The 27,144-nt window shown below is 41.7% G+C and overlaps 2 protein-coding genes and 1 non-coding gene across 4 annotated transcripts in view; 2 read left to right on the plus strand and 1 right to left on the minus strand.

Moving 5' to 3' along the window:
* Positions 1 to 6,012: 6,012 nt before the first annotated feature.
* On the minus strand, positions 6,013 to 6,085 carry trnat-ugu (transfer RNA threonine (anticodon UGU)). The gene has a single exon. It is a non-coding gene; the product is annotated as a tRNA-Thr (tRNA).
* Positions 6,086 to 6,180: 95 nt separating this feature from the next.
* LOC142942202 (cholesterol 24-hydroxylase-like) lies at positions 6,181 to 12,287 on the plus strand. Its single transcript, XM_076084435.1, has 15 exons — positions 6,181 to 6,395; positions 6,537 to 6,614; positions 7,960 to 8,041; positions 8,282 to 8,355; positions 8,644 to 8,730; positions 8,930 to 9,068; positions 9,319 to 9,429; positions 9,515 to 9,677; positions 10,014 to 10,079; positions 10,509 to 10,581; positions 10,665 to 10,749; positions 11,013 to 11,123; positions 11,292 to 11,380; positions 11,517 to 11,583; positions 11,670 to 12,287. The coding sequence occupies exons 1-15, from the start codon at positions 6,256 to 6,258 to the stop codon at positions 11,817 to 11,819; spliced, it is 1,515 nt and encodes a 504-aa protein (XP_075940550.1). The 5' UTR covers positions 6,181 to 6,255; the 3' UTR covers positions 11,820 to 12,287.
* Positions 12,288 to 12,916: 629 nt separating this feature from the next.
* ccdc85cb (coiled-coil domain containing 85C, b) overlaps positions 12,917 to 27,144 on the plus strand; it is a 48,013-nt gene continuing 33,785 nt past the window's right edge. For both annotated transcript variants that reach the window (XM_076084437.1, XM_076084438.1), the window contains exon 1: positions 12,917 to 14,249. In XM_076084437.1, coding sequence (XP_075940552.1) covers positions 13,538 to 14,249 — 712 coding nt within the window. In that variant the 5' untranslated portion in view covers positions 12,917 to 13,537. The remainder of the gene's footprint in view (positions 14,250 to 27,144) is intronic.

Below are 27,144 nucleotides of genomic sequence, written 5' to 3' on the forward strand. Positions count from 1 at the left end.
GTCGATCTGCCGACTCTCTGGTGTCGAGCCACGGGACATCACACCTTCCTGCCTTTATTCAGGCTAAATAAAACCTGTTTATACCAACTTCTGTCTCTTGTGGTCTTGCTATTGGGTCCTAACCGTGAACTCCCGTGACAGTATTCCACCGCACACTGAAGAGCACGAGCCATTCAAATATTATTCACATCAGAGGGAACAATGTTAACCATATCATAAAAACAACACCATAGACAAATGAACACAGTAGTAACGCTACTGCAGATGTAAAACAAAAGCACTTCTACCAAAGCTGCTGTTCACTTCAAGACAAAGTCCATCCTCCTTACTTTGATTACAAAGAGTTTAATGACGCAGTTGTACAAAACATCGTGCGGTTCAGTTCCAGTCAGAGGTCCTCCTGCGAATGTGTTCGTTGAGTTGTAGATTCACTCGGGTCTCAGCAAAAGTTTTCAAAAGCACCGTAACTTGTGAGTGTCCTGCCGTGCTATGGTGTCGTTTTGCTGCCTTGGTTAGCCAGCTCAGGTTAGCATAGCATAGCTCCAAACAGCTCCAAACACCAAGACTAGCCCACTGACCAATCACGCCGCACGTTAATGCTGACGTACTTGTAGGCCACCTAGACAGCTCTGACACGTCAAAGAATACGCCCAACATCTCAAACTAAAAATCTGATTGGTTGAAGACTATGACAATCAACAATATCGTCCCCATTTACTTTAATCTGCAAAGTCTACCTAGAGGGGATCGGGCCTCTGTTCTTACCTAGAGACACAGAGGTGAGATCTGATTGGATAAAAGCTCTACTTAAAACAAGCTGCACTGGAAGCAGAGCAACTGAGGAAGACAGTAGCTGTGCAATGAGAAAATAAGATAATGGGGAAAAAAATTAGAATACATGTAGTGTATTTGTGAAAAAGTATTCAATTATAAAGTAGCTATAACTTTGTGATTCTGTCTAGGCCAGCAGAGAAGGCCTTGCTGGCCCTGATGGCCCACCACTGATGGTAACAAACGAACCCATACACATGCTTTAGCTGCTCTGCCTACATAACTTATGAGAATGCCAGTGGATCTTAGGATCTTATGGATTATCTGGAGTTCAACTTATCCCATTCCTTGACCAGCCTGACACAGAGGAAGGCCTTGTTCTGAGATGATCAACAAGACTAATCTCTAAATGGAGCCTCCACTCATATGAGGCAGAAATCCAAGAGTTGTGGAGCACTTCGCCAAAAAACATGTTATTTTGTGCCAGGTTTTCCTCCAGCTACAGGTGGTATCGGTGGTTACGATGTGAAAAAAATAACAAGACTAACCGACATGCTAAGGTCAGCATGCTCACGATGGAAATGTCAACATGCTGATGTGTAGCAGGTATGATGTTTACCGTGTTCATCATCTACACACTAAAGCTGATGGTGTAGTTGACTTGATGATGGCCCTATGTGGAATGAGAACGGTTAACCAAAGTCAGAAGGATTCATCCTCTGTGGAGCATGAATGTCTGTACAAAATTCAACGACAATCCATTCAATAGGTGTGGGGATATTTCAGCCTGGAGCAAAATGGTGGACCAACACCACCATCAGAAAATGTACAAAACTATGACTGTGTGCATTATTGTCTTATATGTACCACATGCTCCCGCAGGCTGTGCATGTGGTGTGTGAATGGTTATGAATGTTAGTTAGTCCTCATGGGCGGGTGGCACCTTGCATGGTAGCTCCTGTCATCAGTGTATGAATGCATGATGACATGTAGTGTTAAAGAGCTTTGAGTGGTCGGAAGACTAGAAAAGAGAAATACAAGTACAGTCCATTTAGCATTTACATTCACTTGCAGGGTCTTTTCCATTTAAAAGCACAATATGTATGCTGTCTACTGTCAAAGTGTCCTTTCCTCTTTAATATTCTTCATGCTCTTCAATCTTGCGGACCGAGAACAGGCAAATTGTTTTCCCAAGCTCAAACAATATTCAGCCTAATAATCCCAACACTGGACATTAATATCCTCAGAGAAGTCTGGATGACTGACATTCTTTGGATGAACCAGACTCTACAAACTTTTATTTGTTTACTCATGTCTAGTGGGAGTCTTAATTCCCCCCCCCTCTCTCTGTTGATAATATAATCAAAAGAGCAGCCAACACAATACCTTTGGCCATGAGAGGGGCCTGCAGATCTAGTTGTACTGAGGCGGCAGCCAGCCAGCCATAACAACATCAAACAGCCCCGAGCCTCTACCGTTTACACAGAGCCAAGACCCTGGAGCAGAAATATGATTGCTTGTTCATTTTAAGATAAGAATGCAGAGAAGCTTATTGTGAACAATATGTACAGGTATGAAGTGGCCAGAGTGGTAGAAGTGAATGGATTGTAGCAAACAAGTAAGAAGAAAGTGGTAGGCTACTTAAGGTCAGATGAGGTTTCTCAGATACGTTAGATCACAATGTGAAATGTTGTCTTGCAGGAATGATGGAAACTAAAATGGACAGAATTCTCGTGTAAATGTGCACTACACAGGCCTGTTTGACACTAGTCACTAGTCATGTTCACAAAGAAAAAGCAGGCATGGGAGAATACTGAACATTGAAGAAACTGACATCGAGCACCCCCTGCTGGTCACCACAACTAAGTACAAGTAGAGCTCGTGGAGCACTGGACCTGCAGCTATTCGATACATCTGAAATTACAACACTGTGAGATCTCAAAGCTTTGTTATTCTTATTCAGAATAACATTACTCCATATTTGAGACAATTGGGAAAATTTATTTGATAAAAAATGTACCTGTTATTCACCAGTTGCATTTAAAGGTAAGCTTCTAAATAGATAGCCACCATTAAAGCCATTTTCATTCTAGCATCACATTTGTTGTTAGGTTGTAGCTAAATTATTTTCATGAGCAATTAATCTGCAGATCATTTTCACAATTATTGATTAATTGATTAATTGTTTAATAAAATATAAGATAGTAAAATATCACATTTTCCCAAAGCCCATTTTCAAATGTTCTGTTCGAGCTACGGTACAAAATCAAAAGATATTTTGATGATCGTCACAGAAGACATGTTAGAAGTTGGTACAAGTGAATTTGCGGTATTTTGCTTAAACAATTCATAAACGATTAATGGATTATCAAAAATGTTGCCACTTACCAATCAATCAACTAATACTTTTTTGCTTAAATGTATCATCAGCTGATCTGCAGGGTTAAATAGAGACAACATCACCAATACATCAGCATGAACACAAACTCCTGATTTGTCCTAGAAATCCTGTTTTACTTTCTGCATCCCCGTGTTCGGCTTGAAATAAGTGGACTGAAAAATGTTGGTAATTCTGTGACTCTGAAAAGCTATTGACAGCCTGGTTTACCATGTGAACACACTCCTATAGTATCTGTCAGCACACACAGGCTGAGATGAAGCTCAGATTAGTCTTCTGTTCATAACTTTGGCTTTGTGTAAGACTAAAGATGTTAAGTAGGTGAGTGTATAAGTTTAAGAAGAGGACATGTTGAGCTTTTCGGGGTTTACCTGTTAAAATGAGAGCAGTATTTGATCACCAAGAAGACTGTACTGACATTAAGAGTCCCAAATGAGCTAGAATCAGTCAGAAATATCATTGTATTATATGGATCAATGTATTTCCTCCTACAAATAGGATTCTGTACAGGCTAGTGCGTCAGGGGGAAAGAGGGCACGCATCAGATGCAATCAGTTTATGCTGTTTTTTGAAAAAATACACAACTCTAAATCTGATGTTGTTCGTTTCATGCTAACATTGTCAAAGCCTTTTAGCACTGCAGAATGTGTTTAATGATGAACCAAGATATTTACACAAGCAAACATAAGTGCTCATTTGATTCACAATGTCCATCTGCATCACTTAGCCTATCACTTCTGTACGCATCTCTTTATTCATCCTATGTGAGATTCCGTGTTGACTCAAACAATTACTGTTATTTCAGTGCCTCTGGAGATGAGTGTAATTGTATAAAGAGAGGATTTCCCGCTTCGCCGGCTGAGGTGATGTGGAGGATCTGATGTGTGAAGTGCATCTATCTACGTAGTTCTATGCTCCGATTGGCAACATTGGAACTATTTTCAATCATGGAGGATTCCCCTTGTCCTTTCGTGCTGAAACTGATTGGTGAGGGGTGAACTCTGAGGTGGGAGGCAGTACAATGTGGTTCAAAGTTTTAAAGTTGTGAAAACTCAAAACTTACCTCAGCGCTATGTTCATTGTGAACTGAAGTTTACAAGGTGCAGTGGGTGCATGATACATACACCTATTATACGTTATTAAGTAAAGCATATAGCTCAGTTTATTTAGGGCTGTTGCATAACTACAGAGATTTCTTTGATGTGTTTGTTGTGTACACAACTGACATTGTGTACCCTACTATTTTATCTTAGAAAAATAGATTAATGATATGATAAAGATCCCAACAGCCACTTTAAATAGCTACCTAACCCACCAAAAAGACACATTTGTAAGACATTGTCTCAATAACTAATCCGTTTGTCTGTAGGCTACTGGAACCTGCAGTGTTCCTAAAGTCTTACCAAAAGACAAACTCATTCCTGATGCATTTACCTTCTCTTGCAAGTGCTAACATTTGTTACAAGTTGTTATGTACAACATATATAAACTCCTCTGGATCACAGATCTAACTTTTTGCTTAGGGCTAATTGACAGTATGAACAGTTTTTTATGAGTTTAAAATGTTATAGAATAATGATGTCATTTTTACCCTATACCCTATGTCCTAGTGGCAGACTTGGCAGATTTGCTGTAACATTTTGGATATAAGGCGAACAGGCTACAGCTAATGTTATCTAGCTAATGAGTAACCTAATGAAAACCTGTAACTGCTTTTACAGAAGGTGTAAAGCTAATTTGCCAATAAGAATTATTCACCATATTGTTGGCTGTCAGTAATAAAAAAAGCAGCATTTTTTTTAGCTGGTATCAAGGCTGCTAGGAGGCTAAACGTGACACTATGGGTACATCCCAAGTCTCTTAATTGTCGTTTCCTTGCTCCTCGATCTCCGAGCCAGGACAGTGAAGACAGATCAGATTAAACTCTAGTTTATATTTGATTAGTTTTCTGATTCACCGTCTGGTTTAAATATATGTTCATTGTAGTCTGAACAACAACCACAAACAACTTTCTTCATTTATTAGAAAGATTTGTCTTTTCATGATCTCATATGTCCCTCAATAACTTTTATTATGGAAACAATTAAAGGAGAGAGCTTTTTACATCATTTATCATCATTTCATTCAGTCACGTGAGGCTGATCATTCCTGAGTGTCTGGTTTGATGAGTTATATCATTTAAGTTTAACCTGAGAAATGGAGCCTAATAAATGAATTCCAGTGTTCAAGAGAAACCATAATCATATTCTGGGTTATTTAATAATGACGTCACAATCACAATTTCAAAACGTACAGACGCAAATAATGAATAAATAAGACGAACACATTCCACAGGTAGAAATCAATCCTGCACTTTTAAACAGGACACCGTTTATTAAAGAGGTAACAGGCTACATAGAGAACACACCTCTACAGTGATGATTGTGTGTATTTATTAGTTATTAGTATTATTAGTTACTATTATTAAGTACAGTGATCATGTGTACAGACACAAATGATCAAAAGTCTCTCCAGCTGTTAAAGCTGACTGACAGCTGATCCAGCTGTGATCAGCGGCTGCCGTCATCAGAAACAGACGTCGCTTCACGTGACGCAACTGAGGAAAGGACGTCTCATACCTCTAAAAAATTGCTCCTCTCTCCTCGCATGATTTCTTTACATCCCTGGTGGGAGGGACTAAGAAGCAAGGAAAGGACGCACGCGAGGGAAAAGGAAAGGACGCACGCGAGGGAAACGGAGGTACAATTAAGAGACTTGAGATGTACCCTGTAACGCAACGTTACTAACGAAAACATGGAACGATCGAGGTTGCGGTTAATTCACTGTAAAACATTCAACCAGTCAGGCCCCAGCGAGGATCGAACTCGCGACCCCTGGTTTACAAGACCAGTGCTCTAACCACTGAGCTATGGAGCCCGTGCTGGTGCATTGTGGGTACACATTGGACTTTGACATGTGACAAAGGTATCTGGTTTCTATTGACGCAGGCTGTACAATGCCGGAAAACTTGACGAACGACTACTTTGATTACAGTATATGCTTTAGACTAGCTAACCGACTTACCGGACTTGACTTAACTTACCAAAATGGCAATTTTCCTCGAGATTTTGAGCTGGACTACTATGTTTCTGCTCTTTCTGATTTTCATATTGTTCCTTGGTTACTGCTTGTATGTTAATCACATTCATATGAAATATGACCACATACCTGGGCCACCGAGAGACAGGCAAGTGAAGTTGGGCATTATTAAATGTTAGCTAAGTTAATGCTAACGCTACTTGTTTTCACCTAACCTACATTAGCAAGCTAACATTAGCTAAACTATTGTTTTGACATAACTTTCCCCTTTTGTTTTTTCTCCCGACAGTTTTCTCTTCGGACATGCAGCGACGTATGTGAGGGCAATGAGGAATGGAGAAATTATACACGACAAATTCCTGGAATGGTAACGTTAAGCTGAGCAATATTTTATACATATTCGATAGATATACAGTTGTGTGAAAAAGTGTTTGCCCCCTTCCTGATTTCTTATTTTTTTGCATGTTTGTCACACTTAAATGTTTCAGATCATCAAACTAATTTAAATATTAGACAAAGATAACACAAGTAAACACAAAATGCAGTTTTTAAATGAAGGTTTTTATTATTAAGGGGGAAAAAAAATCCAAACCTACATGGCCCTGTGTGAAAAAGTGATTGCCCCCCCCCTGTTAAAACATAAATTAACTGTGGTTTATCAAAGTAATTGAGATCTATCAGTCTTGTCAAACTTTGAACTTTGTATCAAATGTTCACACACGGGGGCTGAATTTGAAGTCAAATTTAAAAAAATGAGAGCTTGTAGAAAAAAAGGACTTGTATCCACATATGTATGATATTTAAATAAATTCAAGGACAGCCACAAAAGTCTAATCAACTCTAAATGGACCATAGTTTACTAAATGATCATCATGCTGTATTGAAGAAGACTTGAAACTAGAGATTGAGACATAAACTCATGTTTACAATGTTTACTGAGGTAATAAATCAAGAGAGAAGTAGAGTCATTTTCTCATAGACTTCTATACAACCAGAGGAGTCGCCTGGATACTGCAAGTTCAAGGCACTTCAGTTTTTAGAAGCGGAGGTTGCCGCCTGGTCTGATTCCAAAGAACTATCATTTGAAACAATCCTTCATAGATTATCTGAATTATCTCAATGTAGTCCTGTTGAGGATAACCATGTATAATTGAATTAATAGTAAGTCATAATGTCATTCGAGGTGACTTACTTTCCCTTTAAATTTCACAAAAGCTGTAGAGTAAAACCATTTGAACCTTTGTATGGAGTATGGTAATAGTCCATTGGAATCCATTAGAAGTGTCAACCTACGAAGGAAAGGGTTTTACGACAGCTCAAAGATGATTATTTCATGATATTTTAACTGTGGCCTTCGCTCCTTTTTTATTGTATGAGCATTGGATTTCATATAATGTACAATATAATGTTTTTCTTGGTATCTCAAATGTAGGAAATTTGTGCTCAAAAACGTCACATTCAGAACGCGTGGGTGAATGATTTCTGTGAAAATGTGAAAAACATACAAATTCACATTTTTTCTACAAGCTCTCTTGTTTTCTTTTTCTGTCACTTTAAATTCAAATTGTGTGTGAACATTTTATACAGGTGAAAATTGAAACAAAAGTTTAGATTTTTGTTCTAAAGGTTCTCCCATCAAGTCCACAAGCTCTTGCTTTTTGCAGCATATTTACCTTCATGATAGCAACCCATAATTAAGATGTCATTTACAGGGCTGAGAACCATGGGCCTGTTTGCAGGCAAAATTTCCTGCATTACGTTGTACTCCTTGTGACCTGCCCAGAGGGAACAAAGGTAAACACTCACACCTTTCAATAGTATTCGTGTAACCACCAGTTGCATAAGCATTGCACAATAAGCAGTATAAAAGTGCACACATACACAGCTAGTACTGCTTTGGAAGAAACCCTTGCAAAATTAAAAAAATGGCAGCACCATCTGTTATCCTTTTTGCTAATGTAAAGATAGGAATACATCATGATAATGTTTGCAATAAAAAAAATAATGTTCCCTCCTTTGATGGCTCTGTTTCAGGAGGTCCTGATGTCCCCAAAGTATCCCAAAGATAGATTCTTCTACAGCCAAATCTTCAACCTGTTTGGTCAAAGGTATTTTATCCGACGATAGATTAGTTATACTTTTCATACTTCATATGTCTTACAAGTTGTTTGGCCTACGAACAATAAAACAATGAATAATAATAATAAGTGTATATTTGTTATACTGTCAAAATGTTGAATTCCTGAACTGACAACAACTAATGTTGTTGGTACATGAGTATTGTCAGTCCACTTTGGAGTCCCAGGAAGTGACTTTGTTGGTTCACTTCAATGTCAAGTCCTCTACACCCTTGTTTTTCTAAGTAGAAAGTATTGTGTTCCATGTCTCTTTTCAAGGTTCCTAGGTAAGGGCCTGGTTACAGCACAGGACCATGAACAGTGGTATAAACAGCGCCGGATCATGGACCCGGCGTTCAGCAGCTTGTGAGTGATTCAGTCATCACAAAGAGTCACAACAGAGTATCGGCTCAACGTTTATTTGATGTCCAGTGTTTGCGATCTTTGTAAAATTCTGTTCAGATTGTGGGTATTTTTTGTTTTGTTTCTTTTGGACAACATTGTCCATTTGCAGAATTTCTGTGGAGCTTTAAAGTCCACTGTCTCAAACGACCCTTACTTCCAGGTATTTGAGAGGTCTAATAGGCACTTTCAATGAGAGGGCAGAGAAACTGATGACTACACTTTCGGATGTCGCTGATAACCAGACAGAGGCCAGCATGCTCCACCTAGTCAACTTTCTTACCCTTGATGTCATTGCTAAGGTATTGTGCCTTATCCTATGTTTACATTGTAAGCAACAAAAGCAACAAAACAGCTAAGCGTGGCCAGCAACATTGTGCGTGTTGGCCGTCAGTATGTAGCTTCATTTCACTGGCTTCCATTGAAAATGACTTGTAGAATTTTGCTATGTCTCTTGTAGTGTGTTCCCAAACGTTTTTCTTGCATGTGACAAGAGCACCAGCTTATGATAAAAAAATATCCAATCAACTTTGTTTTCCTGATAACCCTCAGGTTGCTTTTGGTGTGGATTTAGAGCAGCTGAACGATAGGTCACGTTTCCCTAAAGCCGTCCAGACATGTCTGAAAGGGATGCTCGTCACTGTCAGAGACAGCTTTTACAAGGTAAGACTTCACAGCAAATCTGTATAGAGTTAGTGTGGTGACAATATTATTAACTGTGACAGATCCTTAAATCTCACATCTCCAGTTCAACCCAAAGAACAGAGCATTCATTAAAGAGGTGAGGGAAGCGTGCCACCTGCTGCGCACAACTGGAGCTCAGTGGATTCAGGACAGAAAGACTGCAATGGAAAACGGCGATGACGTTCCCAACGATATCCTCACACAGATCATCAAAACAGCTGGCAAAGGTTATGGTCCCGCCCTAAAGTTCAGATTGATTGACTGATTAAACATTCCTCAGTTATGACAGTAGCAAACACTAGTTTACAGGGTATAGATAAGTATTTACTTTAAACTGAGGAGAATAGTATATCAAAACAAAACAACTACAAGCATCATCATCTCAACATTTGCATCACTGATTTTAAATATTATGAGATCTGCAGAGCAGATCTGCAAGGTTAAGCTCGGCCTGTTCACAATCACATACAGTAGATAGAATATGTTTACGTATATACAAATGATATATTCAGATGACTGGAATATTGGTTTAGTTGTTCAACTCTATTTCCTTGTTATTCCAGAGGAAAGCATGACTGAAGAAGATGAAGAGTTAATGTTGGACAATTTTGTGACATTTTTCATCGCGGGTAAGTCTGTGTTGTTTCTGCTTTGAGGTGTGAATTGCTCCAAAATAAGCTCGATGTTGTGCTCCTTTGTAGCACAAGCTAACACTGTTAAAGGGACACAAAATTCAAATAAAACACATTTTCCTTTCACGCAGAATACAAACTATCCACCAGTAGGCTATAGATGTGAATTCTGGAGAGGTGGAGTTTAATATTACTTTTCAAGTATATTGACATAGTTATTTACAATAATTAATATGCTCTTTTGTAAAAATGTTCTGTCTCATGTCTGTGTGCTGTTATTATTATTACCACTTATATTTGAGTCCTTTATTTATTGTGTTTTTAGGTGAACTGTTCTTTGAAGCCCCACTTTTTGGTTTAAAAATAAAGAGGAATGTGTTGTTGATCCACATTTGCTCCATTTGAAGGTAATGTTCTGTCATTTAGGCCACGAAACAACAGCTAATCAACTGGCTTTTTGCATCATGGAACTTGCAAGACTTCCTGATATACTGGAGAAGTAAGAACTAACAATGCAGTGTGAAACAGTTCAATAATGTAGCTTTGAATGATGGTTACTTCAGTTGTGTTTTTATTTGTCAGAGTGAGGAAAGAGGTGGATGATGTCATTGGGATGAAACAGGACATCACTTGTGACGATCTGGGGAAGCTGATCTACCTCTCACAGGTACATCTCATGATAGGAACATTATGGTTTAGCTCTTTAGAAGTGAAGCATGTTGTGAATCCATTGTGCAGCTTACTCAGTTATTCATTCATTTATTCATTTGCTGACTCTCAAGTTAGCCTAAATATTTAAATAATATATATATATATATATCAGTCTAAACCAAGAACTCTTCTCTGCAATTCTGCTTTGATGTGCTCAAATCAATATTTTTAAAGCAATTTACCCAAGATGTGCACCTCCCGCTGTAACCTCCCCCCCAGGTGCTTAAAGAGACTCTGAGGATCTACCCAACGGCTCCAGGGACATCTCGGGAAATACTGGAAGACATTGTCATTGACGGTATCCACATACCTGGGGGAGTCACGTGTTTTGTGAGTCGTGCACTTTTGAGTTGGTTTCTACCCATAAAATAGGAATTGTGTGTCAGAACCTAAAAAGGTATATAATTAGTTTCAACTTTATATACATGAAGAATACTGACAAAGCATAACAAAAAGTACCTGCTGTCAAGATGTTCAATTCATTCTACTGAAATTCAGTTCAGTTCCTATGCGACTGGGAGAATGGATAAATTCTTCAAGGACCCGCTGACATTTGATCCAGACAGATTTCACCCAGATGCTCCCAGGTAAGAGGCATACAATTTTCACATAATGCCATGTTTTATTTTTAGTCATAACAGGTCAGACCACTGATCATTGTCCCAGTTAAAAGAAGGAATATGGTGTGCATTAATGGAGGCTGTCTCTTATCTGTTTTACAAGGCCTTATTACTGCTACTTCCCCTTTGCCCTCGGTCCACGCTCATGCCTGGGGAAGAACTTTGCTCAGGTGGGTGGTGACGGCCATAAATGATCAACACACACAAAACATAACAACACATGCAACTAACTCAATGGTCTGTGGGGCTATTGCAGATGGAAGCTAAAGTGGTTATGGCCAAGCTGCTCCAGAGGTTTGACTTCACCCTTTTGCCTGGACAGACCTTTGACCTGGAGGACTGCGGCACACTCAGGCCAAAGAGTGCAGTGGTGTGTTCTGTCAGACACAGGAATCGTGATAAATAGGTGGTCACATACCATTACCATATAATATAAGCAGAATCCATAAAATGGCCCATGCGGTGAAATTGGGTTCTTTGGTTGCTTAGACTAGCCCACTGCCTACAGCGTCTCCTGCCTCAGCCAAAAGCCTCTTATGCTGCAGAGTTGTTTCATTCCTAATTGTTTATTTAGCCTTTATAAAGATAAACGTATCAGCTGTGCTTGTTTTATTGTTATAAACAGTATATCCACAATAAGGAGGATATGGGAAAACAAAATAATTACTTCTTGAGTATCATTAGCAGTTTAATCTTGGTGGAACTAACCCGTTATATAAGTGTAACTGTTTCTCCATACTCGCTGAACTTCTAAACTTGTTTTGTGCCTTTACCACTAATATAAAAAATGATGATTTTACCATTTTTACACAAATATAAATATGTTGTATATCTGAAGCAGAAAAAATGTATTATCTGCTTTGTTTTTCAACTAAATAAAGTGATGTTGATTCATTCAATGCATGAGAATCTGATTTTAGTTCATGTTCAGTTTGCTATGCAGTGATTCTTTTATGTACTCAAGCTGCCCTTTTCTCTGTTACTGACAGTGTACATATGGGGGCGCTGTGACATTGCAAAGAAATTTCAAAAGCACCTGTTAAACCAGTTTCCTGAGAATTAACACTAAAAAGTTGTTAATTCTCAGGAATTAATATATATATATAATGTGTGTATATACATACATACAATGGCGGTTAAAGCCCATTTTAATATTGAAACAATTACTAATTGGGGCAATTACTGTGGTAATTGGCCCAACACATGGTTTGTTTATGACCAACACATGGTCATAAACAATGGAAAAAAAATAAACTAGCGCTTACCGATGAATGTCACATAGTTAAAATGTGTGTTAATGAAAAGCTAAATAAAAGTGCAGCGCTCTGTTGGGTCTCTCGTTGTTTTTGAATGGAAACAGTTTTCGTCACTCCTCGTCGTACTGTCCCTTTAAGAGGGCTGAGCCTCGTGAGCTCATCTACCTGCCGCCCGCTCCTCTACCACGTCTTGATTGGCCGTCTTGGCCGGAATCCTCTTGAATGATTTCAAACCCGAGTATTTGCACAAGAAGGAGGGGGTCCGCTGCTAATTCCAAGCTGGCTGAGTGGAAAGGCTTGAACCAGCACACCGCCTCGGTAAAGAGGCTTATCCGAGCTATAACGCGTTCAAGAGAGCAGCGCGGCCATTCAACATTTTGTTTACGCAACGTTTCACCTTTTAGCTCAAGTTAGGGTTCAGCTAACAGTGAATTATTCATTTGTTAGGTTTCTGTTAATCATCGTTTGAATGGAGCGATGTCCAGAGGAGGCGGCGCACATTGCGATGGGACGCGGTGTGTTGTGCTGACGGGACCAGGACCTGATTGAAAATCCCCAGTAATCGATTTAAAATCCTGAGCTTCTCATGTGTGAGTACCACCAATGTGAGTACCAGTAGTTAATACATCAAGGCTTTTCCTTCAAAAGATAGGTGAGGACGTTCAGTTCATGCACGGGTTGCGATAGCATCATATTCATATTTTCTTTTTCATTATCGGCCTGTTGAAGAGGAGCGCATAACGACACTTAACTATTTTGGACAATGTACTCGTATTTGAATACAGTCCCGCAGCCCAGGCTTGGTTAAATTAGTTTTGACAGTTATTTTCAGGCCACCGTTCACACGAACTGAGACTCGCAGCTAGTCATGGCTAAAAACCCGTCCGAGGGAGCGAAGGAAGAAGTGAGCCAGCTAACGGACGAGGAGACGCTGCGGTGCAGCAAAGAGGAGCTGGTGCGGAGATTAAGGAGGGTGGACAGCGAGAAAATGAACTTGATGATCGAGCATGGCAACATGATGAAAGACATCAACCGGCGGCTGCAGGTGCACCTGCACGAAATCCGCAGCCTGAAGGAGATCAACCAGAAGCTGCAAGACGACAACCATGAGCTCCGGGAGCTCTGCTGCTTCCTGGACGACGACCGACAGAAGGGCAAGAAGTTGTCCCGCGAGTGGCAACGCTTTGGCCGTTACACTGCCAGTGCCATGTGGAAGGAGGTGGGCACCTACATGATGAAACTGAAGGAGCTGGAGGCCAACCAGGACACCGTGCTGAGGGAGAACTCTGAGCTGAAGGAGATCATCCTCATGCTGGACGAGGAGAGGAACGGAGCGGGGTCCAGGAGCTCCATAGACAGTCAGTCCAGTTTAACCAACCTGAACGGTGGCACGGGCACGGTCAGGGATGTTGGGGACGGGAGTAGCACGTCCAGCGCAGGTAGTGCTGGTAGCCCCGACCACCACAACCACATGCACAAGCCCACCCCAGAGAACAGTAAGTTGGGCACCACCATGAGGAGGTCCATGGATGACCTGTCAGCACCGCACCATCACAGGAGCATCCCCAATGGACTTAATGGTGAGTACACACACTCCCCCCACATATGGAAACACACAGCCTGTCATAGTGACCTGCAGGGAGACATAGGCCCACTAGATGCCAACCAGTCAGGCCTGACATTAAACATTGGTGAAATGCCAAGAGCTCCACATAAGATACACAATGTGTTGGTCTTTTGAGACCTTTTGGAATTGTTGATTTCTTCTACTTCCGTGTGATTGAGCTCTCAAAAGACACGTATGGAGTATTACAGCTCTATTCCTCTTCTTGGTTTCACTCCTCATAGATGATACAGTTAGGATGTGATTGCACTGACAATATATGCTGCTCAAAATCACTGTAAAAGGATTAACATGGGGGGTCTTGGCTTAACATCACTGTAATGTCTTGATTAGGGTGATTATGACACACATATGCACACACAGTATCCTTAAGTGGCCTTTTCAGTCTCATGCTACCCCATCATTTGAATCTGTACTGATTTAGGTCACTGGCCTTGTGGTCCTTAAGGAAGAGGACTTATCTTAATAGCTTTTAGGTAGGGGGCTCAAGCAAATAGATTTTTTTTGGGGTCTTTTGCTGATTATCATTGTTGCCTTTCGGTTGTGGAAGAGCATTCATGTCTGCTTTGAAATGCATGGCGTGGGACCAGAAATCAATGTCCCTGTGTTAAGACCTAAATACACGGCTGAAAGCTTCGAGCTGGGATGAAAATGCCCTGATGGAACAGGAGGACACTAAGCCTCGTTTAGCTAGCACATGGGCTGATAACTCGCCACGGTCCGTTTGGCAAGGGAAATAAATTCTGTTTCATGAGAGGAAAAAAATCCTCCACCCAGTATAAACTTTATCATTATCATTTTGATCCCGATTTACAAGGACGGGGCAGCAGCAGCATATATGAGGTCAAAGCAAGCAGCTTCAATGATCACATCGGTCACATGTTATCCATTGGACATTCACGAACATCCTGAGAGAACTGTGAAGGATGGAAATGAGCACTAGTGAGGGCTGAGGCAGCCCTTAATCCGGAAACACTGACATTTTTGGCCGGTGTTTGGCTGTCATTATGTAACATGAATATTGTGTCTGCAGCAGCCCAGCACCTCTCTAAGCTGCTGTTTGTCCTGATGCTTGTGACATTGTGTGCCCCTGAGGCTCTGGCTCTGGGTGCTCACACTGACAATAATGCACAGATACAAATACCCACACACGCACACAACGGCAGGCTAGCAGGGGAAAGACCCGCTTCCCTTGACAGATCCATTATTTCATTGTTAATACCAATGCATTGGGAATGAGATTGATGCTATCTGGTCCTAAACAAAGCTAAGCATCACAAGTCTTTTCGGCTTTTACATAATTGCAAGATATCAATCAATACAAATGACAACGAAGCAATACTACATTGATCCTAATCTGCTATTACATAAATTGGATTACTGTACCTAGAAGTGTTTGCTTGGACAGGAATTTAGTTGATCGCAGGTCGACACTAGCTCCTACAGGTCTGACTAGTAAGAAAAGTCTTCCCCAGCACAGATCTACTCAATTGTCTGCTTTACATCCGAGTGACAATGTTGTGAGGTCAGATCCGGCTGCAGTGTGGCTTTATTTAATACTGACTCGTCCTGGGCATTTAGGAGACAAGCTTGATGATTGCCACTCAAGTGCGGAGGAGGAGGAGGAGGAGGAGGAGGAGGAGGAGGAGGGTCGTCATAATTGACACAGACACTTTGGCCTGATAGGACGACTGCATGAGGCATTCCAGTTGCCCGGACGCAGAGTTTACTTGCGGCGGACAAGCGTTAATATTGAGTCCTGCATTTAGTGAATGGTTTCAGTGCAGCAGTGGCTTTATCCTTCACTCTTACCTAAACTGGTGTTTGTTTGTTTAGCCATATGTGTGCCAGAGGCCAGTGAGATGTTAAATCAGGTCCACCTTCATGTGACTGCTGGAGATGGAACGCCTTCATTACTGAGACGTTTACAGGGCCTCTCCTCCCTCCTTTCTACCAAATTCCAATGTTATCTCCACAATCAGTCGATTTGCTTGTATATCTGTATGGATCTATTCACCCTGAGCTCAACTTTGGTGACCTCTGACATTTGGCCAACATTTAGGCCGGTTCATGCTTTTTGTATGAGGGTCCGTCCACGTGCAAGCCCTCGCGGACTGTACACATCACATGCCCGCCGACTGCACATGGTCCAGTTTCGCTCCACGCTCCAGTCCGGTTGGTGGCGTATGCACCTCTTGCTGGTTTAGCCAAGAAGAAGAAGCAAATGACGAAGTGGATGCTTGTTTGAAGAGAGGTTATGTGAACAGATCCTCCGTTACCCACATTTACATAATTTGTCTTTATGGTGCCTTCTGCTACCGACTGGAACGCCAGCCCTACGTGGACACTCAATGGTAGTATGAATGGAACCATGAGCGTGTGACCGGTACCTAGTCTGAGGCTTTAGGCAATGAAAAGTAGGGTTGTCACAATACCAAAAGTATGACTTTGATACGATACCTGCCATAAGTATCACGATACCCGATACTTACGATACGATACCAGAATTCGATACAATACCACAAATATGATACGATACTGGTATATTTATCTATAATGGTAATAAATAAAACATCTGTACGGTTCCCTTTTTTACCAGCTTTGTTCCTGCCCAGCTTTTTGAACACTTAACAAATGGCATTAATATTAATGTTTAACCTCTTCGTATCTGTTGAGCCTCTCTCATATTTCCGCTGGCTTTCAAACAGCTGAAGGGAACTCTGTCTCAGTGTTGCTGCTGACTCTGCTGGCATCTGTCTGACTGTCTGGGAGTGGGTGGATAAACAATGCTTCATTTACTTGCATAGTGAGTTTGATATTTTCACTTCATATTTTATCTTAATTCATGGAATAATTATTTTCCTTCACTAAAAATAAAAAGAATTAGCTCAAGATCCACCCTCAGGCTCCACCAGCATGTAGCCATTTTGCATCAATTGTGTTTCATTTAGTACACTTGTGTGTGTGCATTGTGACCTCATGATCATATAGACGTCGTCAAACTAGGCTAAGGCTACTCGTGTTAGCTGTATATAGGTGAGCTTGGGGGTGTTCATGTTTATAATCGCATTTGCTTACCTGTCGTTCTTTGAACTCATTAAATAGTTGGGGGTGTCTGTCTGAAAGGTGCTTTGCCATGTTAGACGTGTTGCCTCCCTTGGTCTGTGTGGCTTTGAAACACGTTTCGCAGACGGGTCTCTGTATGTCAGTGGGGACCGTACACGGACCCCCATTTCCGTTTTTCCGTTTTTGGTTTGAAACGAAAAACGAGAATACATGGTATTTCCGTATTGTCGTTTTTTTGACTGAACAGTAAAACAGACTATCAAAACGTACACGGACCTTGATGCATGTCTCCCCTGCTATCACTCGCTGTGAGTGATGCTGCCTGTTGCTGTGTGAGCGCTGGGCAGCCCCGCCCCCTTGCAGTCAATGCCTGCAGGCAGCATGACAGGGAGCGGAGCAGCGAGTGCGCTCTGATCGCGCCTATTTTAATGAAGTATCGATACTAAAAATATGCAAAATCGTATCGTTTTTTTAACGTACGGGTACCGCGGTACCTTTTTAGTATCGATACACCGTACAACATTAATGAAAAGCTGCCGAGTCCAAAATGGAAGAAGCGATTGGCTTATTAGCCGCATCGCAACATCCACTTTTTAACTAACCGTCCACTATTGGAGTATCAATTATTGAACAAAGTGATGCTCAACCCTGAGAACAAAACATCAAGGGGGAGTAAAGTACAGAGAAAACAGATACAAACTCAGGGAGCTGTTGTGATTGGCTATCGCTGGTATGTCCCGATGTGTCATCCAGCATTCGTAGCATTAACTTACGAAAAATATTGCGCAGCTATCCCACAAAATGTTTTCGGATGTTATCCACGTAATCTTGAAAGAGGAAGTATAAAGACTGCTGAGGTGGATGGGTCCAACAAGCAGCCATCTTTCAGCCAGGAGAGCGCTGTTGGTTCATCGTGTGAAACTTGAAGTCAACATTGATGCTTTTGTCATGCAACTTGAGTACTTCTGTAACGCCACTTCTGTGGTTATTATAACCCAAACGACCATCTTTTCCTTACCTAACTAAGTAGTTTTCTTGTGAAAAACAGAATTTCCTGTGAAGACGGAAGTTTATTTGAAAAAGACATATGCATGTACTTCCCTCCCTAAGGTCTCTTCCTCTTTTCTCCCCGTTAAAGGGTTTTTGGGGGAGTTTTTCCTGTTCTGATGTGAGGGTCCAGGGACAGAGGATGTCGCATGTGTAGAGATTGTAAAGCCCTCTGAGGCAAATTTGTGATTTTGGGCTATACAAAAATAAATTGAATTGAATGTAACAAGCGGAAATACTCGTTGCAGGCAGGAAAGCGCACAAAAAAAATCAGGTATAACTTTTCGTGGGATATCATACGATACGTTGTATGAGGAGACGTTGTATGAGGAGACGTTGTATGAGGAGACGTTGTATGAGGAGACGTATGAGGAGACGTTGTATGAGGAGACGTTGCCGGACTGGCTGGTGTGTTAGCTCCCCAGCTACAGGAACCAAATATTTAGTGAAGACGCATGTATTCATTTCACTGTGCCACTTCCTGAATACTTTCCAGACCTCATTACCATGAGTGCGTCAGTCTCTGGAACCAGTCAGATAGGTTAGTGATTCACTGGCGATTAAGCGCAAGCATTGATTTAGATGTTGTTTCACATCACAGAAGACAAGCAATGCATTCTTGTGTGTGTGTGTGTGTGTGTGTGTGTGTGTGTGTGTGTGTGTGTGTGTGTGTGTGTGTGTGTGTGTGTGTGTGTGTGTGTGTGTGTGTGTGTGTGTGTGTGTGTGTGTGTGTGTGTGTGTGTGTGTGTGTGTGTGTGTGTGTGTGTGTGTGTGTGTGTGTGTGTGTGTGTGTGTGTGTGTGTGTGTGTGTGTGTGTGTGTGTGTGTGTGTGTGTGTGTGTGTGTGTGTGTGTGTGGCTGGCTAGGAACTTGTCTCCTTTCTGATTTAGAGGCTTTTCTTTCTGTCTCACTCTCTTTTCAGTTTCCTTTTCTTTTACCCTTGGGGAGTGACGTGACCTGAAAGTAAACTTTCAGGTCAAAGCAGTGCCAAAGCAGTGCCAAAGCAGTGCCTTGGTATTCACATTCATGTGTGACTGAAGCATTTGGTAATTTTCCCTCTACGGTGAATTATCAATAAGCTTTAATAGTCAGACGGTTACGTTCCTTTCTTTAGAGTACTGTCTTGATTTAAAATATCTATTGGGGTCAAAATAGATAAAATAAGCCCCTTTTTTACATCACTGCAAAATCTTAATGGCTAGTTTACTTGCTTCAAAGAATCACATGCTTTCAGGCTCTCCTGTGTTTTCCTCAAGTAAACAATCGATCAACAGAAAGTGGGCCCTGGCGTCTCTGTGTGAGCTCCATTCTGGTTTCAAATGAAACTGGAGGATCAACAACACAATGGTGTTTTCCTCACGGCTGTGGTTTCAAGTCATTGTGTAGTGTTTCTGTGGGGCTTGAAAGGGCATCTAAGCAGGAATAGGATGTTTCCGTGCTCCAGGAAGCTGACTTGTCTTTAGTAACCTCACCCAAATGTACGTACTTCTCTCATGAAGGGCAACAACTCCAAGAAAAGAGAACAAAAACAACAGCTACTGTTGGTGACTAAACTGAAGTTACAGCTCTAGGATTATTATAATTATGAAAATGAATAGGATTGCATTTGGTCATGTTTAAACATGTAGTAGAGATTGTGGCCCTTTTACAAAGCTACCGTTACAAAGGAAAATGCTGATGTACAGTATGTTTTAGTGTTAAGTTTTGTGTTTTGCAAATTACACCCAAAGACGTATCAAATGGAACACTTTGAATTTTCTTTCATTACGTTCATCAGGTGTCCTGCTTCCCTTGCACTCTCTGGCTTGCGTTTCCCAGCACCCTGTCTGTCTGTGGAGGCCTGGTCGGCTGATAACACAGATAATGGAGTAGACCCCCCCACACCCCCCACACACACACACACACACACACACACACACACACACACACACACACACAGGAGAGGTTGTGTGAAAGAGCCACAGGGGAACTCTCAGCTGTGTACTGTCAATGAAAAGCCAGCCTGTCAGGACGTCCCACATTCCTGGATAAACAAAAGAGGAAGTGGGTCTCTCTCCTCTTAGTGACACAGCAGGAATGTTACTGCATGGAAAAGGGAACAGGAAGATGGGACAGAAAGGAAGCGCTTGTCTCTGGGTCGCTCACTGATCTTTTACCTCCCGTCCTCCCTCACCCAACACGCTTCACTTCTCCAGTCTTTCCCCTCCATCAGCATCCATTTCTCTCTGGATTCCTGTAAAGCTGCTGTCTGAGCCGCTGTCCGTTCATTCCCATCAACACAGCACATAGCCGACAGAATGAGGTTATAGAGCCAGCCTGAGCCTCGCACACACAGACATGGACTCACTGTAAGATCGGATGCTAGTGCCTTTTACAGGAAATGTTTAGTTATGCTTGTGTAGTCCTCTCTCACATCTTTCAATGACTTACATGTGGTGTCATACCAAACAAACAGTATGTTGTCTTTAAATGATTAAGCCCATTTCAGCCACTTATCTCTCTCCGCGTCTCCGTCTACACTGATCTAAATGATGTATGTCCTTCTTTTCTGATCGTTGAGCAGCGGGCTGTCGCCTCGGCAACAGCAATAATCAGTGGGGCGAGTGGACGGCGCCCACGCCTAGCCTCAGAGTCACTGAAGCAGAGGGAGGGGTGTGTGTGTGTGTGTGTGTGTGTGTGTGTGTGTGTGTGTGTGTGTGTGTGTGTGTGTGTGTGTGTGTGTGTGTGTGTGTGTGTGTGTGTGTGTGTGTGTGTGTGTGTGTGTGTGTGTGTGTGTGTGTGTGTGTGTGTGTGTGTGTGTGTGTGTGTGTGTGTGTGTGTGTGTGTGTGTGTGTTTCCAAGTAACCTACTCAAGAAAGAAGAACTATTAGTAAACCGACTTTACTATGAGATGTGGGAACCTCAATGGAGCATGAGTTATTTTAAGAAGCAGATAATTGTACCTCTGTTGGAAACACATTTTCTTTCTGTTTTGGGAGAGAATACCTGATGTTGAAATGAATTGACATTTCACAGGATTGTCGTCTATGAGCTTCACACACTTGATGTGACAAAGTGACTCACCAGCTGGCAAACTGAAAACACAAGAGAACTTTGAATTCTGAAGGTTTGACATAATTATAAGCTCTCAGTATCTGGTTAACTTCTTTAGCCATATTGCTGCATAGACTTTCTTCATATCTTAACCTGCATTCATTGCCCTGTATATTCCAGCTTGTAGAGGGCTCGTTCTACTCGTCCTCTGTCTCATTGTCAGCCTGTCCTTAACTGACTGAAGTAGATTTAAATGAGTGGTACTGCATTCTGGCACGACCCTCATTGATCCGTGTTATACGTCAAATCCAAACGAGAGACACAAGAGGGGAGTTGGCTAGAGTGGGTTCAGGTGGAACAGTGACAAAAACCCATCTGGGGATTGCACCATAAACTCACTATCAGCAATTTGATTCTGTCTATACAACACACCCAGTGACCTTCATCGGTGGAACAGTCCCAGGTTGGCAAAAGTCAGCAACTCCGAGACAGAACACCTCTTCATCAGCTCCTTTAGAGGCCTGGGAGGAAGAAGGCGTTCATCTGGGTTTTCTGCCTGTCAGCTCTTTGTTTTTCGTTGCTGTGACATTGTGACATTGGTGTCAGCACATACCTTCACCTTGCTTGTATTTAGATAGTGCTGTCTCCTCACTTCAGCATGTAGTTTAACAGTTATAGATAGTTTTTTTTCTTTTCTGGTGCTTAAAATGTGGGCACTGGGCCACTTCAGATGGGTCCCACATGGAGTGGCTCAATAGATTTCAATTTGAGAGACAGAACTCCTCATTTGGAATCTGTGCAAATGTTTTAGCTGACTTTTAGCTGAATCTCTTGCAATAATGAAATATTGAAGCAGTTGATTAGTCTTCATAGCCACAGTTGTGACAAAACTGGAGCATCTGCAAAAAAAGTGAAACGTGTGGTGAGCCCTCCAGAGGCATGAGATCATGTGGAGTCGGCTGAAGCATCTGGAATGAATTGCACAGTCTCCACATTGTTGCTCCATCCTCAGGAAGTTTTGTGATGGTTTCAGGTAACATTGCTCTGCTATTCTGTAGACTAATTTCCTCTTGCAGGCCAGTTGTGAGTGCCAAGGCTGGACTGTGTTACTTAAGAAAACATGTATCTGTTTTGGTTTGGGATGGGCCTTGAGACAGACTTCTCTCCCCACTTGTTCTTGTTGCTTAGAGCCTGGATGGTGGTGTTGAAAGATTTGGATGACAAGAGATCAATCAAATGGGATTGGGACTTGATAGATGGATTGTGTGGGTGTGCTTTCTTTGTTTTCTAAATGTATTAAGACTTAATTGGATAGGGAACATGTGAGAGGTAAATTGAAGTCTTGTGTTACAGTGGTCAACTTAACGATGAAAATAAGTAGTTTCCAATATGTCTCTCTGAATTTTTAGAAGAGTTGATGGGTGGCTTACATAAAAGTATCTCTTTACGTAGCAAAATTAGAAAGCAGATACACAGTTCATGAAAGACAAAGTGTCGTATGTCTAGTCATTTTGATCAAAAATGGGACCGTATGTTGCCTTTACCAGATAACCTTTCCCTTTGCTATTGGCCACACAGATGGTATCACCCTTTCCTGCGTTTCTGTGGATTTTTGTGCAGACATTTGTGGTCCCCATAGGATAAATCTGGCTGCCTTTGGTGATTCACTGACTTTCCATTTAGCGCCAGCACGTCCAAATTTTCCCTTAACCTGTGTTAATATCTTAACATCTACCAGATGGATTGGCACAATATTTGGCACAGACATTCATTCTTCCCAGATAATGATGATGATTCCTTACTAACTCGAGCCTTGACTTTTCATCGAGTGCCGTCATGAGGTTCACATTTGTGGTCTTGAGTGAAATGTCTCTCCAGCTACTTGATGGATTGCCATGAAATTTGGATCAGACATTCATGTCTCCCTCAGGATGAATTGTAAATACTTGGGTGACCCCTTTTCATATAGTGCCATCAGGTCGAAATAAAATGTTCAAAATACTTTGGTTTATGACCAAATACCTGCAGAGCTAATCATATTCCCATCGGCCTCAAATTTGTATTGATTGCTGATTAGCAAATGTTAGCATGCTTAAATGCTAAACTAAGATAGTTAACAAGATAAACATTACCTACCAAACATATTAGCATGCTGAGGTTAGCATTTAGTTCAAATCACCGTTGTGCCTAAGTACAGCCTAAAAGATGCTGTTGATGTTTTGGGAACCCATAATGCTTTTATCAGAGTTGCAATGTTGACATGAATCAAGATACGCTAACGAACACTAGAGCTACACCAGTCACATAAATAACTCTTCATGTTTTCACAAATGTAACACTCAGTTCCCTTGTGCTTTATTAGGTAAACTGTATAAAGAGGACATTTGACAGATGAGAAGTGGGTGAGTCACATGGGGAGGTCAAAGACCAGCTTTGAAAACCTTCTGCAGTGAATACATCATCAATATTCCCTCACACATTAAATATGTATTCAGAAAGGATGCGTCCCAGTTGTTCTGCTCTTGACAAATACTCTGCGAGAATCTGATGGCTCCTGAAATTCCATCAGAAACTTATTAAGACCACCCCCACTTTACTGGGCCTCAGATTATAAAGGTAAGTCATTATTTATTTGAACTCAGCCAAGGATAGAGCCCTCGATTCCACACTATCATAAAGCGCTTAGGGGAAAGCTGATGATCATAGGAAAATGCGGGCTCACAGAAAGAGTTTGTCTGGCTAAATCAATGTCTGGCAGCCTTGATGGATGAGAGTTAGAGGTACAACTCCAAATGCATTTTATCCTTTCATCTGTTTGCATGTATGTCAGGGTATTGGAGGTATTAATGTTGGTGGAACAACCATCAGGAATGTCCACATGATTATCTAAAACACTGGAGATGTTCCTGGGTCTCCCTCCAATCCTCTTTAACTCCACCAGCTGCTTGGCTCTAGAGATTGATAGATGGAGGATGGAAAGGAAGTGGTGATATAGAGACTTTGGTTTAAGGGTGCTTTGATGGGGGATGGAGGGAAGAGTCCCCTCTGCTGTTTCTGTTGCAGTTGCTTTCTGTCAGGACGGCCGTTTCTTTCTCCATATAGAGCTGAAGGTGTCAGAGGAGGCAAATGGAGGTGGTTATTGCTCTTCAGAGGGGCATCACAGAGCATACGTCAAACTCTCACTCACACGCTGAGAGTAGATGACACTTCTGACAGTCAATTATAGTCAGCCCGTTTCTCCTCTCCAGCACTGTGGCCTCCTCTGATCTCCCACTGCTCCGCTCCTCTGCTGCTGTTTTTGGGAGAGTTCGGCATCAGCACATTTTGAATCAGGAGGCAAGGCAACAAAGACTGGTGGACACTTTAAGTGTTCCTCCATAAGGCACTGTAAGCACATCATTATCAGAATGTGGCTTCCTAAAAACACAATTTGAATTAAACGCATTATGACAAACATTAAACTCCTCTCATACCTGAAAGCAAAATAGTTGCAAATTCCATACTTAAATGTATTTATATAACAACTCGAAAGCTCATGAGATTTTTTTCAGGTGACAGTTACGGAGTGCAAAAAGTTATTGAGTTAGATATAACTTTAAAATGGTATCCCGGGCTGCTGCACTGTAGCATTATAATAAGCTCCGATACCTACAAATGTTAGACAGATAAGTGAACTCAATGAACCCACCCACGCATTGCCTCTCACACACAACCTTGTACTTCTATCTTTGTGAGGACCCTCATTGACAAAATGCATTCCCTAGCCCCTTAACCATCACAATACAATATCCGATCCTAATCCTTACCTAACCCTAACCTAAACTTCGTTTTAACTTAAATCTTGAAACCATGTCTGAATTCCCAAACAGGCCTTTGAAGGTCTGTCCCAAAGTGAGAACCTTCCAAAATGTCCTCGCTTTCCAAAGATGTCATCGCTCTGTAAGTCTAAAACTCAAACTCATTCCACTTGGACCTGTGGCCGTCTCTGTAGCTCCCATCCCCACTTTTGATCTCAATGGCAGCATATTAGTTGAGTAACGAGGCCAGTCAAGAGGGATTTCAGGAGGTTGGTTTTACAGTGTATCTCCCACATATTCTCTCCTCTGTCAACAAAAGATGTAAGGCGATTAAACCATTGATGTTGTAGTGCGGCCGAGGAGGGCTTCTCCTCTGAAAGGATTGGAAGAGCGCCGTTTGTCTGCCCACCACTATTTTAAATTCATGGCACGTAGCCCTGCGTATGATATGCACTCTATGAACCCAGCACTGTCTTAAACCTTAATATTGTTAAGTGGCATGCACACTTAATGGAACTTCCCTTATTAGGGTGCAACAGGGTGTCCTAACAGGAAGTAGAGGGATTCATGTGGGAGCGGGGGGGGGGGGGGTTCTACTCGAGAGTTGTTGAGGAGAACCTCTAAATGAAAGATGCAAGGTTGAAGATCCAGGAGCAACGGAGGACACTGCAGAGCAAGCAGCCTCTTCTTGTGCTTGTTGCTAGGATACTTTGGCCTTTTATTCAGTATTATGGGGTGTGCTTCACCACACTTTCTCTACACCGTGGCGCCTCCTTTAGCTTTGCGCCTTTCTACTGTAGATCTCTCACCCTACTTTTGATCCATTTCCTCTGTCAAGTTGTATTCTTTTTGATCGAGAGACTTCTAAACAAATTCAATCTTGTCTCAGAGGAATGCATCTAGATCCAGGAATTTCCTTGGTGGCTTTAACTCTGTGCTCCCTCAGGGACAAATGAAGATTGTATACCTGAAGAGTCTTCTTGTAGTCAGCCCGTGCACTATATAACAAACAGCAAATGAAAAAGGAGGAAGAGGGAGCCTGTCGCCATGTGCTTGGTAATTCTACAGCCTCATGCCACATATGGTGCACTATTTATGCGTGGAACAATGCGAGCGGTTTCATGCAGAAGTTAATAGTTGACTGTTGAATGAGAGAATCCTAAAAATAGTATGAAAGCTGAACTGATTCGTGTCGATATCCTATTTACCACAGTCGTGGCCGTGCGGTTCAACCAACGGTGGAACGGCTGACGGAGGTTTTCGAGGAACCACATCAGTGGCCTTCAGCAGATGACTGAGGAGAAGGGGAATCTGAAAAAATGTGGAAGAGGGAGAGATGGGATTAGGAGAAATGTATGATGGTCGGGAGTTATAGAGGGTTTTGGGAGAAGATTTAAGGAGGGAAGAAACAAGATCACATGAGAGCGAGAACGAAGGTGAAAGAAGCATAGATGAGGTAAACAGAAGGAGCAAAAAGGAAGACGGCACTCATACCAGCTGCAGCGGAAAACTGGTCACCCCTGAAACCTCAAAGGTTAGGGGGATAAAAAAAACAACTCAGAAAAGGCCAGAAATATCACTGCACACTCCTGAGCAATGAATTAAGATTTGCCACCGACTTTTCATACTTTCTATTTTCAGAGAAGTAAATATTTCAACAGAGGAATCCGGTTTATCTCTACTCAAACAGCTGCTATCGCTGTGCTTTACATTTTGACTTTTTACTCTCCAAGTGAAATTGTAATTGTTTTCCCCACAAGCCTTGTGACTACACAAATAATTTATTGAAGGATTGTAAAGGAGTCTTTTTACTTTAATAACTGACACTTATCTATCAAATACTCAAAACCAGAGAACTAAAAGTTTTCTTGGAATTAATCTTGTCAGTGCTGACAGTTTGGGTCTACTT

This window comes from Anarhichas minor, unplaced genomic scaffold, assembly GCF_050575085.1.
Source record: "Anarhichas minor isolate MPS153535 unplaced genomic scaffold, ASM5057508v1 ptg000136l, whole genome shotgun sequence".
Classification (NCBI taxonomy): Eukaryota; Metazoa; Chordata; class Actinopteri; order Perciformes; family Anarhichadidae; genus Anarhichas; species Anarhichas minor.

Bases quoted from the DNA above. Each gene is read 5' to 3' on its own strand.
- LOC142942202 (XM_076084435.1), top strand. From the start codon at position 6,256: ATGGCAATTTTCCTCGAGATTTTGAGCTGGACTACTATGTTTCTGCTC. The intron at 8,356-8,643 runs GTATTTTATCCG...TCTCTTTTCAAG, and splicing joins TTCAACCTGTTTGGTCAAAG to GTTCCTAGGTAAGGGCCTGG. The intron at 11,584-11,669 runs GTGGGTGGTGAC...GGGCTATTGCAG, and splicing joins TGGGGAAGAACTTTGCTCAG to ATGGAAGCTAAAGTGGTTAT.